A 15,000-nucleotide genomic window follows, 5' to 3' on the forward strand; every position below is an offset into this window, starting at 1 on the left:
GTTTGTGTCTGTGTTTAATGTGTTTAATGTGTGTTTAATGTGTGTGTGTGTGTGTGTGTGTGTGTGTGTGTGTGTGTGTTTAATGTGTTTGTATGTTTAACGTGTGTGTTTGTGTGTTTAATGTGTTTGTGTGTGTGTGTGTGTGTGTTTACTGTGTTTGTGTGTATGTGTTTGTGTTTAATGTGTGTTTGTGTGTTTAATATGTTTGTGTGTTTAATGTGTGTGTGTGTGTTTGTGTGTGTTTCATATGTTTGTGTGTTTAATGTGTGTGTGTGTTTGTTTGTATGTGTGTTTAATGTGTGTTTGTGTGTGTGTGTGTGTGTTTGTTTGTTTGTTTGTTTGCATGCGTGCGTGTTTGTACGTGTATGTGTGTGTGTGTTTGTGTTTAATGTGTGTTTGCATGTGTGTGTTTGTGTGTGTGTTTAATATGTGTGTACGTGTATGTGTGTGTGTGTTTGTGTGTGTGCGTGTGTGTATGTGTTTAACGTGTTTGTGTGTATGTGTGCATGTGTTTGTACATTTAATATGTTTGTGTGTTTGTGTGTGTTTGTTTGTATGTGTGTGTGTGTTCGTGTGTATGTGTGTCTGTGTGTGTATGTTTAATATGTGTTTGTGTGTGTATGTTTAATATGTGTTTGTGTGTGTGTGTGTGTGTGTGTGTTTGCGTGTTTAATGTGTGTGTGTGTGTGTGATTAATGTGTGTTTGCGTGTGTGTGTGTTTGTGTTTAATGTGTGTTTGTGTGTGTTTAATAAGTGTGTTTGTGCATGTTTGTGTGTGTGTGTGTGTTTGTGTCTGTGTTTAATGTGTTTAATGTGTGTTTAATGTGTGTGTGTGTGTGTGTGTGTGTTTAATGTTTGTATGTTTAACGTGTGTGTTTGTGTGTTTAATGTGTTTGTGTGTATGTGTGTGTGTGTTTACTGTGTTTGTGTGTATGTGTTTGTGTTTAATGTGTGTTTGTGTGTTTAATATGTTTGTGTGTTTGTGTGTTTAATGTGTGTGTGTGTGTTTGTTTGTGTTTCATATGTTTGTGTGTTTGTGTGTTTAATGTGTGTGTGTGTTTGTTTGTATGTGTGTTTAATGTGTGTTTGTGTGTGTGTGTGTGTGTTTGTTTGTTTGTTTGCATGCGTGCGTGTTTGTACGTGTATGTGTGTGTGTGTTTGTGTTTAATGTGTGTTTGCACGTGTGTGTTTAATATGTGTGTGTGTGTGTTTGTGTGTGTGCGTGTGTGTATGTGTTTAACGTGTTTGTGTGTATGTGTGCATGTGTTTGTACGTTTAATATGTTTGTGTGTTTGTGTGTGTTTGTGTTTGTTTGTATGTGTGTGTGTGTTCGTGTGTATGTGTGTCTGTGTGTGTATGTTTAATATGTGTTTGTGTGTGTATGTTTAATATGTGTTTGTGTGTGTGTGTGTGTTTGCGTGTTTAATGTGTGTGTGTGTGTTTTTTTGTGTGATTAATGTGTGTTTGCGTGTGTGTGTGTTTGTGTTTAATGTGTGTTTGTGTGTGTTTAATATGTGTGTTTGTGCATGTTTGTGTGTGTGCGTGTGTTTGTGTCTGTGTTTAATGTGTTTAATGTGTGTTTAATGTGTGTGTGTGTGTGTGTGTTTAATGTGTTTGTATGTTTAACGTGTGTGTTTGTGTGTTTAATGTGTTTGTGTGTATGTGTTTGTGTTTAATGTGTGTTTGTGTGTTTAATATGTTTGTGTGTTTGTGTGTTTAATGTGTGTGTGTGTGTTTGTGTGTGTTTCATATGTTTGTGTGTTTGTGTGTTTAATGTGTGTGTGTGTTTGTTTGTATGTGTGTTTAATGTGTGTTTGTGTGTGTGTGTGTTTGTTTGTTTGTTTGCATGCGTGCGTGTTTGTACGTGTATGTGTGTGTGTGTTTGTGTTTAATGTGTGTTTGCACGTGTGTGTTTAATATGTGTGTGTGTGTTTGTGTGTGTGCGTGTGTGTATGTGTTTAACGTGTTTGTGTGTATGTGTGCATGTGTTTGTACGTTTAATATGTGTTTGTGTGTGTGTGTGTGTTTGCGTGCTTAATGTGTGTATTTGCGTGCTTAATGTGTGTGTGTGTGTGTGTGTGTGTGTGTGTGTGTGTGTGTGTGTGTGTGTGTGTGTGTGTGTGTGTGTGTGTGTGTGTGTTCACCCATGGACAGCTGTGTCATCGCCGCGGAAACGCTGATGGGAGACAGGAAGATGTTGGTTGCAGCTTCTCGACTCGCCAAAGCTCGAAAAAGGTTGTAACCGAAGTCGGAGGTGGCAGCAGCCATCTTTGTAGCAGGAGTGGTGAAGAGTTCCACGTGTTCCTCCTCCACACCTGTCTCACCTGTCTCCTCACCTCCCATCTCCGACTTCAGAGGACAGAGACGGGTGAGTCAGGTGAGACAGGTTGGGACAGGTGGGGACAGGTGTAGACAGGTGAGTCAGGTGGGGACCGGTGTAGACAGGTGAGTCAGGTGGAAACAGGTGAGATAGGTGAGACAGGTGGAAACAGGTGAGACAGGTGAGTCAGGTGAGACAGGTGGAAACAGGTGAGACAGGTGAGTCAGGTGAGACAGGTGGAAACAGGTGAGACAGGTGAGTCAGGTGGAAACAGGTGAGACAGGTGAGTCAGGTGAGACAGGTGGAAACAGGTGAGACAGGTGGAGACAGGTGAGTCACGTGAGACAGGTGGAGACAGGTGAGACAGGTGAGACAGGTGGAAACAGGTGAGACAGGTGAGTCAGGTAAGACAGGTGAGACAGGTGGAAACAGGTGAGACAGGTGTAAACAGATGAGACAGGTGGAGACAGGTGGAAACAGGTGAGACAGGTGAAAACAGGTGAGTCAGGTGAGACAGATGGAAACAGGTGAGACAGGTGAGTCAGGTGAGACAGGTGGAAACAGGTGAGACAGGTGGAAACAGGTGAGACAGGTGAGTCACGTGAGACAGGTGGAGACAGGTGAGACAGGTGGAAACAGGTGAGACAGGTGAGTCAGGTAAGACAGGTGGAAACAGGTGAGACAGGTGGAAATAGGTGAGACAGGTGAGTCAGGTGAGACAGGTGGAGACAGGTGAGACAGGTGGAGACAGGTGAGTCAGGTAAGACAGGTGGAAACAGGTGAGACAGGTGGAAACAGGTGAGACAGGTGGAGACAGGTGAGACAGGTGAGACAGGTGGAAATAGGTGAGACAGGTAGAAACAGATGAAACAGGCGGAGACAAGTGGAAACAGGTGAGACAGGTGAAAACAGGTGAGTCAGGTGAGACAGATGGAAACAGGTGAGACAGGTGAGACAGGTGGAAACAGGTGAGACAGGTGGAAATAGGTGAGACAGGTGGAAACAGATGAGACAGGTGGAGACAGGTGAAAACAGGTGAGTCAGGTGAGTCAGGTGAGACAGATGGAAACAGGTGAGACAGGTGAGTCAGGTGAGACAGGTGGAAACAGGTGAGACAGGTGGAGACAGGTGAGTCAGGTAAGACAGGTGGAAACAGGTGAGACAGGTGGAAACAGGTGAGACAGGTGGAGACAGGTGGAGACAGGTGAGTCAGGTGAGACAGGTGGAGACAGGTGAGTCAGGTAAGACAGGTGGAAACAGGTGAGACAGGTGGAGACAGGTGAGACAGGTGAGACAGGTGGAAACAGGTGAGACAGGTGGAGACAGGTGAGACAGGTGGAAATAGGTGAGACAGGTAGAAACAGATGAAACAGGTGGAAACAGATGAGACAGGTGGAGACAGGTGAAAACAGGTGAGTCAGGTGAGTCAGGTGAGACAGGTAGAAACAGATGAAACAGGCGGAGACAAGTGGAAACAGGTGAGACAGGTGGAAATAGGTGAGACAGGTGGAAACAGATGAGACAGGTGGAAACAGATGAGACAGGTGGAAACAGGTGAGACAGGTGGAAACAGGTGAGTCAGGTAAGACAGGTGGAAACAGGTGAGACAGGTGAGACAGGTGGAAACAGGTGAGACAGGTGGAGACAGGTGAGACAGGTGGAGACAGGTGGAGACAGGTGAGACAGGTGGAAACAGGTGAGACAGGTGGAAACAGATGAGACAGGTGGAGACAGGTGGAGACAGGTGGAGACAGGTGGAGACAAGTGGAGGCAAGTGAGACAGGTGGATACAGGTGAGTCAGGTAAGACAGGTGGAAACAGGCGGAAACAGGTGAGACAGGTGAGACAGGTGAGGTTACCTGAGCCTGACAGAAGCTCATCGCGGCTCCAACCAGCAGCAGGAAGGTTGTTCTCTTCATCCTGAAACAGAAACACATGAAGAAGAAAGATGAGGTGTTTCCTGTCAGAGAACACATGCAGCTGGTTCTGATTCTGGTTCCTGCCTGTACCAGACCAGAACCTGAACCAGAACCACTGTCTGTTCTGGCTTTGCCGTTCTGAGGAACATTTCCTGTTTTTTTTAATTTTATTTCAAGTTCATGTGACGGAGGTCATGTGATGAAGGATAAAGGCTGTGAGGAGATGGAGGCGTGGCAGTTTGTGTGTCAGTGTGTTATTATTCCTTCGCCACGTATTTCTCGTCCCAGTTTGTGACGCTGCCCCCTACTGGACTCACTGATGTACTGCACACTGCTGATAGCAGCTGGCTGGTTCATAACAATCTGAACCAGTTCAGCTACATTTAAAACTTAATTTTCTCTATCAGGGAGATCCTGTACATCAAACCAAGCGCTCCTCATTTAAACTAAAGAAACTCAATAAAACTGAATCTGAACAAATATTAACAAAAAATAAACAACGTTCTGTGAAATGATCCAAAACTATTCAGACAAAAAGGTTCAGAGTTTCTGTTTGTTTATCAAAGTTAATGATGAAGATCAGCACCTCAACATGTTTGAGGAGGAGGAACTACACACACACACACACACACACACACACACACACACACACACACACAGAGACACACACACACACACACACACACACAGAGACACACACACACAGAGACACACACACACACACACACACACACACACACAGAGACACACACACACACAGAGACACACACACAACACACACACACACACAGTGTCCTCGACTGCTCGTTTCAGTCTTTACGTCTCAAACGAAGCTGCAGACAGAAAACTGAACTTTTAGTTTCAATGTTGGATTTATAACTAATTTAAAACTTCTGTTCACACAATCAGAAACAGAAGTTTCTTCATCTCACACTTCAAAATATAAATCTGCAGCACAGAGACCTACAGAGTCCTACAGAGTGCTACAGAGACCTACAGAGTCCTACAGAGACCTACAGAGTCCTACAGAGACCTACAGAGTCCCACAGAGACCTGCAGAGTCCCACAGAGTCCCACAGAGACCTTCACAAAGCAGCATTTTCCTGCACTAACTTCTGTTCTCATTAGCAGCTCCTTAAATCATTTCAGGGTTTTAAAGTAGAGTTAAAATGACTGAAATGTTTTTGGTACCGAAGTTTCATCAGAGCAGCGACCCCCTTTTCTCCTTCTAGAACCCTCTAGAAAGCCTCCAGAACCCTCAGAGTGGATGAGCTCCAGCTGACTGCGGTTTGTGGCGCAGAGTTCAAATGGAAAAAGTGACGGAGAGGAAAAAGTCTGCAGACAAGAGGAGAGATGAACCAGAACAAAAGTGAAATCATCACCAGGAAGCTCCGAGGGTTTAACTCTGAAATATAAAAGATGGAAACTGAGTTCTCTGCAGCCATCAAACATTTACTGTCGCTTCGTCTCTGAGTTTTTAGTTTAAATCTCCTCCTGAACTCCGACATCATTCACCTCCAAACTCAGAGAATAATTTTTACAAACTTCGTGCGTAAAAGCGCGAAATGTTCCCTCAAAGTTCAGAGAGCGGACTCACCTCGCAGCTCCAGACGGTCCACGTCGCCCAGTCTGTCTGTCTGTCTGTCTATTGCTCAGAGGACTGCTCTTCCCGCTGACGCCCCCTGGCTCTGGGCCCTCGGCGGCGCGCCAGCGGAGAGCCGGGAGCGCGCACAGCTGCAGAGTCCAGATGGATGAAACTTTACAGAAACTGGATCCTTCAGTGTCGATTCAAAGACTGGAGTTCGTCGTCCAACAGAGACAAACTGGCTGAACATGAAGAGCTCTACGAATGTTCTTTAATAATCTTGTATCAGGCTTTCAGCTGATCTCAGTTAAACATGAAACGTTTATAAGAGACCACACAGATGTTTTAATAATTCATCTCTCAGGTGTTTTAATATTAAATGTACAGTGAGAGGAACCCTGTAGCTGTAACAGGTCCATCAACTGTTGCTCTCCAAACACTCTAGGGGGCACTGTGGAATATAGTAAAGCTTGTTTTTCCTGTCATGTGACTGCCTGAAAATGACCTTTAGCACGGTTCATAATACTTTTTTAGTTTATTGTTTTTCATGTTTGTATTTATTTGTATTTTCATCCCGTTCATTTTATTGTGAATTACAGCGCTTTTATTTTGAAAGTGTAAAGCGGGATGCTAACTTAGAATGACGAACTAATGACACAGTGAAAAAATATCTTAAACCTGACGGTTATTGTTCGTGTAGCAGCTGACAGATACGACACGAGGTCGGTAAGTAATTCATTTAATGTTGTGAACGTTGTCGAGAAACATGAATACAAATTTTTATAGATTTTTTTTGTGGTTTTCAGTGAGAATGTTTAAGCTATCCCATAATACTTTGATGTTTGGTAGTAAAAACTCATCAGGACAGTGGTTGAAGCCTTTTATCAAAAGTTTTTGTTTGAACGTTCACAGACAGTCGCACCGGTGCCCCCTGGTGGTGAAAGTGTGCAGTCGTAGATAACGAGGCTCGTTGTCAAGAGAGAGTACGAAGTGAACTTTGAACTGTGAGTAGAAGTCATTTCTGACGAAGTGAACATTTTATAGTCGTTAGTTTAACTGTTATATTCTTTCTATAGTTGAAGAAGGTTTTCTCTGATTTAAAGGAGTCGTCCAGCAGTAACGATCTGTTTATCTGCTGACTCAGCATTACGTGGATGATTTTTTTTTTTATTGAGAGATCAGTTTGCTCTTCGTTCGAGGCTCAAAAAAGTCTTTAAGTCCAGAAGAATGAAACTGACTCATTGTTTCACTGGTTTCTGTTAAAGAGCTGTAATTTGGGGAGAATCTGTATTTTTCCAACCACATAAACTCTGCTGTTTTATTCTCCAGTCAAATCACAACAATAAAACTTTTTGACGGGGAAAACAAAAAAGACTCGTAATGCACAACTCGTTGGAAATAACATTTTTATCTTTTTTCTATGAAACATAAAGAAGAAATAAAGAAGAAATGAAGAAGAAATAAAGAAGAAATATAGAAGAAATAAAGAATACATAAAGAACAAATAAAGAAGAAATATATAAGAAATAAAGAAGAAATAAAGAAGAAATATAGAAGAAATAAAGTGTTCATTGGTTGGATTTGAAAGTGCTGCCAGATAAAACGTTGCAGTCTTCAAGCTTTGCTAACCTCGGCTCTATTTAACCTCCGACTATCAGGCGGGTACCGAGTTGTCCGGGTCGGAGCAGCTCTCCTCTCTCTGGCTCGTCTTCTTCCCGTCGTCGCCCTCCAGTCCGTTTACGTTCTGGGACGGCTCCTTCTCACCAGCGGGGGCACTGCAGGACTGTGTGCCGCCGCCCCCTGCTGGCGATGCGTCGCCACCAAGCCCGTTGCCGTACTCTGTGTTCGTGTCTCTGAGAGTCTCCGGCTGGTCGCTCATGGTGCCGTTGGCGTGCGGCTCGTCCCTGAGCATTGGGTCGTTGTCGGGGGCGGGGTTCGTGACGATGCCCATGAAGAGGGGGGCCAAGGAGGCGTCGTCGACGAGAGCGAAGAGGAATGGCGAGTTGACAGAGAAGAGGGAGACGGAGCGCATGGAGGTGACCACGGTGGAGGCCGACGCCTCCACGCCGTCCTCGCTGAGCTCCACCGTGCTGGCGTGGCAGACGCCTGACACCTTCAGGGGCTGATCCGAAATACCAGACAGGTCCGGACCCGAAAACAAAGAGCCGAGGCCTGAGGAAGAACCGGAGACGGAGGTCAGAACTGGAGTGAGTTCAGATGGTTTTCCAAGTGAACAGGAGGAGCTGTTTTTCTAACTGTGTTTCTTCCCGGGTCATTGGACCTCTCACCCATGCCGGTCAGCGCCTCCTGGAGCTCTTGGCGGTACTGCAGCTTCACCTTGGGCAGGTTGACCTGCATGGTTTTCTCCTGAGGTAGTCGTCTGTAGAGGTCAGAGATGTTGAGCTTGGGCAGCACGGAGGACACGTTCCCTCGAGGCAGAACCACCAGGAAGCTGCTGTTTCCTTTGAAGGGGAAACTGGCAACCTGGACGAGACAAAACCAACAAGAACCGAGTCTGAACAGACGAACTGTGGGTCAAAGGGAACACGTTCAAAACCCGTCTTCCTTTGATCTCTACAAGATCAACCGGCTCAAACTGGTGGTCTCAGACTTAAAGTGACCAAGTTTTAATATTTGGACCTTTCTACAGATAAAATATGTCACCACGTTGTTTCATTGCTTTGAATTCTTTCATTTCTAGTCAACTGCACCATTGACCCTACGAAGAGACTTCCTGTCAGGACACCAGGACCAAACTGGACGTCTCCTGATCTATCTGTGGACATCAGGTTACCTGGACATCAGGTTACCTGTGGACGTCAGAGTTACCTGTGGACGTCAGGTTACCTGTGGACGTCAGAGTTACCTGTGGACGTCAGGTTACCTGGACGTCAGAGTTACCTGTGGACGTCAGAGTTACCTGTGGACGTCAGGTTAGCTGTGGACGTCAGAGTTACCTGTGGACATCAGAGTTACCTGTAGACATCAGTTACCTGTAGACATCAGAGTTACCTGTGCCTCCAGCTCCGGGTCGTCCAGCAGCCGTAGAGGGTACTGAGCAGATTTCATCATGTCCACTGAAACCGAGTTCTGGTTGTCCAGGTAGAAAACTCCCTTAGAGGTCACCAGGGGGTCAAACCGAGTCTGCCATTCACCTGACGGAGCCAGCGGAGAGTTCAAGGAGTCGTCAGTCACTCGAAGTAAAAACCTTTTTAAACCCTTTGTTAAAACTCGGAACTGTCGTACTGAAGGACGACGTCACCTTTGAAGTACACGGCGTTCATGAGCACCAACACTACGTCATGAGGAACGCTCTCCAGGAAGTTGGGGATGTGACCGTTGGTGACGTTCTCCACCCACTGGTTGACGTCCTCCACGGAGACCAGTGGGACAGGCCGGGACTGATACCTGAAGACATCACAAGGTGGAGGAGAGTCAGACGAGTTTGTCTCAACGCCAACGTAGAAACGTCTGAAGAGCTGAAGCACATTTCCGTTCTCTTAAACGTGATATCTCAAGAACGCCTCGAGGGAATTTCCTTAAACGTCGACTTGGACTCAAGGAGGGGCTGATTGGATTCTGGTGGTCAAAGGTTTAAGGTCAGGGCAACTCCAAGCTTACGTCCGTCTGAACTTGATATCTCAAGAATGCCATGAGGGAATTATGTGGATGTGTCTAAATACTACAATACCCATGAGCCTTGAATGCTGTTGCCATGGAGACGAAGCCAGTGAATCTGAACAATTCTGCTGCCTTTAAAACTGACCCAGAATTTATAAATGAGCTCATTCAAGCAGCAGGTAGAGATTTCAGCTTTCTTTTAGCTCTCATCGCTGTTTGTGGCTAACGACAGAATTTAAGCTTCGTGATTGGACGTCTCTTTCTGAAATGCACCTTGAGAGCTGTAGTTTATGTATTCCCTCCAACTTTTATTTGAAGAACCAGATATTTTGTAGCTCAGTTCTTTGTCATTTCGACCGATGAACTGGGAGAGTTTCATCCCATCGCCAGAAGTGTTCTGAGTCACCTCACGGTTTCTATGGAAAAACATAACCAGGTGCGTCTGACATGGCTCCTCCCACTTTGCCATGTGTTGCTGATACCTGGCCAGAGAGTCCTCAATGAACGACAGCTTCACTTCAAATCCTGAAAACAGAAAATATGAGATTGGATTCATGCCAACCTTCCCATCAGTTACCGGCAGGTCACCTGTCCTCATGTCTCATCTGTCCTCCTGTCTCACCTGGTCTCATGTCTCACCTGTCCTTCTGTCTCACCTGTCCTCGTGTCTCAGCTGTCCTGGTGTCTCACCTGTCCTGGTGTCTCACCTGTCCTCCTGTATCACCTGTCCTCATGTCTCACCTGTCCTGGTGTCTCAGCTGTCCTGGTGTCTCACCTGTCCTCGTGTCTCACTTGTCCTGGTGTCTCACCTGTTCTCGTGTCTCACCTTTCCTGATGTCTTACCTGTCCTCCTGTCTCACCTGTCTTGGTGTCTCACCTGTCCTCGTGTCTCAGCTGTCCTGGTGTCTTACCTGTCCTCCTGTCTCACCTGTCCTGGTGTCTCACCTGTCCTCGTGTCTCAGCTGTCCTGGTGTCTCACCTGTCCTCCTGTCTCACCTGTCCTCGTGTCTTACCTGTCCTCCTGTCTCACCTGTCCTTCTGTCTCACCTGTCCTGGTGTCTCACCTGTCCTCGTGTCTCAGCTGTCCTGGTGTCTCACCTGTCCTCCTGTCTCACCTGTCCTCGTGTCTCACCTGTCCTCCTGTCTCACCTGTTCTCATGTCTCACCTGTCCTGGTGTCTCAGCTGTCCTGGTGTCTCACCTGTCCTGGTGTCTCACCTGTTCTCGTGTCTCACCTTTCCTGATGTCTCACCTGTCCTCATGTCTCACCTGTCCTCATGTCTCATCTGTCCTCATGTCTCACCTGGTCTCAGGTACATGCGAGCGGCCACCTGCAGTGATGTGCGTGTGAGGTGAGGCAGCAGCCCTCCCAGGATGTGGTGGTAACACGGCAGGTGGTCGGCGTGGAGACTCTGAAGCAGCAGCTGCTCCGTCCGGTTCCGAGCACCTGAGACAAAACGAGATCATGTGATGAAAGCGAAGGGTTCATCCTCTGAGAGCACGACTGGACCTCTTGAGGCCGGTTCTGTCCCGTGTTGCGGAGGATGTGTCAGCGTGTTCTGACCGACCTCCTACCGACCTAAGGAGAGCTGAGCGAGGGCGACGGCCAGGCTGAGAGGAGACAGGAGGACGTTGGGCTGCTCGGGACGGACAGGAAGCTTCTCCAGGATCTGTAAGCCGAGCCGCTCAATGGCGCCCCCTATCGCCCGGTGCTCCTCGGGGCTGAACCTTTCTCCACAGCCGGGAACCTTCGTGTCCGTCTCCTCTTCCTCGCCTCCAATGGCGGAGACATCGGGAGGTGCTGGAGTGGGCTTCTGCTGAGGACACACAGGACTCAGTCTCTGAAGACGCCGACATAAAGAAGGAACTGGGAGGTGGTTTAGAGGGAAGTTCGTCTTACGGTCGGTCCCGGGCAGCAGAGACAAAGCAGAAGAAGAAGAAGACACAGCTTCATTTCCAAACAACCAGCCTGGAAGACAAACAGACATCAACCAGGAAGGAGCGTTTAAAAATGGCGACCAGAACAGGAAGTGGATCAGTGAGGGCCTGAAAAAGACATTTAACTTCAGGAAGTCCAAATCTTAAAAGACTTAAAAATACCTGCATGAACACAGAATTATCTTCCCATGAGTAATACATCTGGTTAAACTCTGACCTGATGATCACCTGAACACAAACACGTCATGATGGCGCCAGATTTCCAAACGAAGAGTTTTCACAATAGTTTTCAGGAGCAGGAGGAAGAAATAACCTTCATAAGTACGTAGCATCTCTGACGCAAGGAACGAGGCTGAAAACCAAGATGGGCCAGCTGTGATCAGCTGCGTTCAAAACAGCTGCGATTCTGTGGTGGAAATCAGTGCACAGGCTCAGGAACACGTTAACCTGTGGAACTGATGTTGATCACTGTGCTGCGTTCAGGAACACTCTGAACTGTTTGATCCTAGCATGTTAGCATGCTGTGTTAGCATTACTCTAACCTGAGTTTAAATGTTGAATAAGTCAGAGATCACTTCTGTGACTAAGAGTCGTCTTCAGGAACCAAAGAAGGTTTATTGTTTGTTTCCATCCAGGATTCTTGAAGATATTTAAGTGTTTGGAAACAGAGCAACAGGACTGTTGATGGTTAACGTGACTTCTCGTGGCAGCGCTGCGTATCAACGGGTCGATCCGTCTCAGTGTTCAGATGTGTTTACCAGCAGACTAAAGGTTACTGTTCCTGTTTGTGGCCGTGCAGCGAAACGCTGAATACACACAACACACAAAACTCTGAACCACGTCAACCAGCTGAAATAAGACTTCACAGCTGCAGATCTCCGGAGTCACGTCCATCCCAGAGCAAATAAAACTCTGGATATGACTGCTGATGCCGAATATTCAGTGAGCGGCTGCAGATTTCCCTCCAGTCGACCTGTGAGACGTTTCGGTGAGCGAGAGGAGGTGGACTCACCGGGCCGAGTCGGAGCTGGAGACAGACGGCGGGAACCAATGGACTGAAGACGAGCTGAAGGAAAGACGAGTGAAGACGATGCGGCCGACCTTCCTCGGGCTGGACGGCGGAGTGGCTGAACTCGGCCGCTGCCCCCCGCTGGCAGCCGGTTAATCATCAACCTGCAGCTCCACACGGTTGAAAGATTCTCTGAGGAGTTCAGCGGCTGAAGTCTGAACGTTTCACTGTGAACAGAGATGATCACAATCAAAGGAAACTGATTCATTCAATGGAACGTCAGAGACTGTGATGCTCGTTTTATATTGAAAAGTTTCACATTAAACACATTAAAATAAAGTCTCTTAAACATGGCATTAAAAATCAAACGTATTATTTAATATTTAATATTCATTGTGTTTCGTATGACTTAAGATGAATAAGTCTGAAAACGAAGTTTAAATAATTCATTCAAATAATAAATGAACTGCATCTGCTCATATCATATTGTAACTTAACTTAACTCAACTCAATTTAACTTAACTTAACTCAACTTAACTTAACACTTACCTAAGTTGTTGAAGAGTTTGAAGAGTTTGAAGTGTTTGAAGAGTTTGAAGTGTTTGAAGAGTTTAAAGTGTTTGAAGTGTTTGAAGTGTTTGAAGAGTTTGTAGAGTTTAAAGTGTTTGAAGTGTTTAAAGAGTTTAAAGAGTTTGAAGTGTTTGAAGAGTTTGAAGAGTTTAAAGTGTTTGAAGTGTTTGAAGAATTTGTAGTGTTTGAAGAGTTTGTAGAGTTTAAAGTGTTTGAAGTGTTTGTAGAGTTTGTAGAGTTTGAAGAGTTTGAAGTGTTTAAAGAGTCTGAAGTGTTTGTAGAGTTTGTAGTGTTTGAAGAGTTTGAAGAGTTTGAAGTGTTTAAAGAGTTTGAAGAGTTTGCAGAGTTTAAAGTGTTTGAAGTGTTTGAAGAATTTGTAGTGTTTGAAGTGTTTGAAGAGTTTGAAAAGTTTAAAGAGTCTGAAGTGTTTGTAGAGTTTGTAGTGTTTGAAGAGTTTGTAGAGTTTGTAGTGTTTGAAGAGTTTGTAGAGTTTAAAGTGTTTGAAGAGTTTGAAGAGTTTAAAGTGTTTGAAGTGTTTGAAGAGTTTGTAGAGTTTAAAGTGTTTGAAGTGTTTAAAGAGTTTAAAGAGTTTGAAGTGTTTAAAGAGTTTAAAGAGTTTGAAGTGTTTGAAGAATTTGTAGAGTTTAAAGTGTTTGTAGAGTTTGAAGAATTTGAAGAGTTTGAAGTGTTTGAAGAGTTTGAAGAGTTTGCAGAGTTTAAAGTGTTTGAAGTGTTTGAAGAATTTGTAGTGTTTGAAGTGTTTGAAGAGTTTGAAAAGTCTGAAAAGTTTGAAGTGTTTGAAGAGTTTGAAGAGTTTGTAGACTTTAAAGTGTTTGAAGAGTTTGAAGAGTTAAAAGTGTTTGAAGAGTTTGTGGAGTGTAAAGAGTTTAAAGAGTTTGAAGTGTTTGTAGAGTTTGAAGAGTTTGTAGACTTTAAAGTGTTTGAAGAGTTTGAAGGGTTAAAAGTGTTTGAAGTGTTTGAAGAATTTGTAGTGTTTGAAGAGTTTGTAGAGTTTAAAGTGTTTGTAGAGTTTGAAGAGTTTGAAGAGTTTGTAGAGTTTAAAGTGTATGTAGAGTTTGAAGAGTTTGAAGAATTTGTAGTGTTTGAAGAGTTTGTAGAGTTTAAAGAGTTTGTAGAGTTTGAATAGTTTGAAGAGTTTGACCCGACCGGTCCTCCATGCTGCTGCCTCCGTGGCGCTGTCGTCCAGCAGACTGAGTGGGCGAGTGTTTGTCGGGTTGTGACCTCGGCTCAACGCCCCCTCACTGCTGCTCTGGAACAAACAAGCTTCTTCCTCCTGATGTCTGTGAATCACTGCGACATCAAAACACACACCAGAAGTACTGAAGACTGTTTATTATGGAGGCTGATTTCAGAATAAACTTCTTCCTCTGGTTGGAAAGTCTTCGTCCAGCTGATGATGATGATGATGGTAAGTACTTGTGTAGTTTTGTCACCTTTTGGCCTCAAAGCTCTTTAACACGTTTTTCCATTCACACACTAATGAGACAGATCACCATACAAGGTGCTGCCATCAGGAGAACATTCACACACCGATGGTTCACCATCAGGAGAACGTTCACACACCGATGGTTCACCATCAGGAGAACATTCACACACCGATGGTTCACCATCAGGAGAACATTCACACACCGATGGTTCACCATCAGGAGAACATTCACACACCGATGGTTCACCATCAGGAGCAACTTAGGGTTCAGTGTCTTGCTCAAGGACACTTAGGCATGTGGACAGGAGGAGCTGGGGATTGAACCACCAACCTTCTGATTAGTGTTCAACCCACTCTACCATCTGAGTCACAGCCTCCCATGATGATGATGATGATGATGATGGTGATGATGATGATGTGATGGTGATGATGGTGATGATGATGATGGTGATGATGATGATGTGATGGTGATGTTGGTGATGATGATGATGTGATGGTGATAATGGTGATGGTGATGATGGTGGTGATGATGATGATGATGATGATGATGATGGTGATGATGGTGATGATGATGATGGTGATGATGATGATG

The 15,000-nt window shown here is 45.2% G+C and overlaps 2 protein-coding genes across 4 annotated transcripts in view; both read right to left on the reverse strand.

The window, feature by feature from the left end:
• Nucleotides 1–5,889, reverse strand: part of serpinf1 (serpin peptidase inhibitor, clade F (alpha-2 antiplasmin, pigment epithelium derived factor), member 1) — a 21,317-nt gene extending 15,428 nt beyond the window's left edge. The window contains exons 1-4 of one of the 2 annotated variants that reach the window (XM_069143976.1): nt 5,837–5,889; nt 5,431–5,574; nt 4,180–4,240; nt 2,145–2,349 (exon numbers count right to left, since the gene is read on the reverse strand). In XM_069143976.1, coding sequence (XP_069000077.1) covers nt 2,145–2,349; nt 4,180–4,240; nt 5,431–5,441 — 277 coding nt within the window. In that variant the 5' untranslated portion in view covers nt 5,442–5,574; nt 5,837–5,889. The remainder of the gene's footprint in view (nt 1–2,144; nt 2,350–4,179; nt 4,241–5,430; nt 5,575–5,836) is intronic. The other variant, XM_069143977.1, reaches the window with a different exon arrangement.
• A 1,327-nt stretch (nt 5,890–7,216) lies between these two features.
• Nucleotides 7,217–12,509, reverse strand: serpinf2a (serpin peptidase inhibitor, clade F (alpha-2 antiplasmin, pigment epithelium derived factor), member 2a). 2 transcript variants are annotated; one of them, XM_069143979.1, is made up of 9 exons: nt 12,395–12,509; nt 11,345–11,413; nt 11,024–11,258; nt 10,748–10,891; nt 9,928–9,970; nt 9,087–9,232; nt 8,837–8,979; nt 8,113–8,308; nt 7,217–7,996 (listed from the first exon to the last, which is right to left on the reverse strand). In XM_069143979.1, the coding sequence occupies exons 2-9, from the start codon at nt 11,396–11,398 to the stop codon at nt 7,479–7,481; spliced, it is 1,479 nt and encodes a 492-aa protein (XP_069000080.1). In that variant the 5' UTR covers nt 11,399–11,413; nt 12,395–12,509; the 3' UTR covers nt 7,217–7,478. The 2 variants fall into 2 exon arrangements, with proteins under 2 accessions (XP_069000080.1, XP_069000079.1); XM_069143978.1 differs by having other exon boundaries at nt 11,024–11,261.
• Nucleotides 12,510–15,000: the final 2,491 nt, after the last annotated feature.

The sequence above is a fragment of the Embiotoca jacksoni genome, unplaced genomic scaffold, assembly GCF_022577435.1.
Source record: "Embiotoca jacksoni isolate LCO1_2020_lvr unplaced genomic scaffold, fEmbJac1.0.p SCAF_118, whole genome shotgun sequence".
Taxonomy (NCBI): domain Eukaryota; kingdom Metazoa; phylum Chordata; class Actinopteri; family Embiotocidae; genus Embiotoca; species Embiotoca jacksoni.

Coding starts and splice junctions, on each gene's coding strand:
- serpinf2a (XM_069143978.1), bottom strand. CDS start 11,398: ATGAAGCTGTGTCTTCTTCTTCTTCTGCTTTGTCTCTGCTGCCCGGGA. Junction 11,262..11,344: donor TCTGCTGCCCGGGACCGACC/GTAAGACGAACT, acceptor GTGTGTCCTCAG/CAGAAGCCCACTCCAGCACC. Junction 7,997..8,112: donor GGAGGCGCTGACCGGCATGG/GTGAGAGGTCCA, acceptor GTTCTTCCTCAG/GCCTCGGCTCTTTGTTTTCG.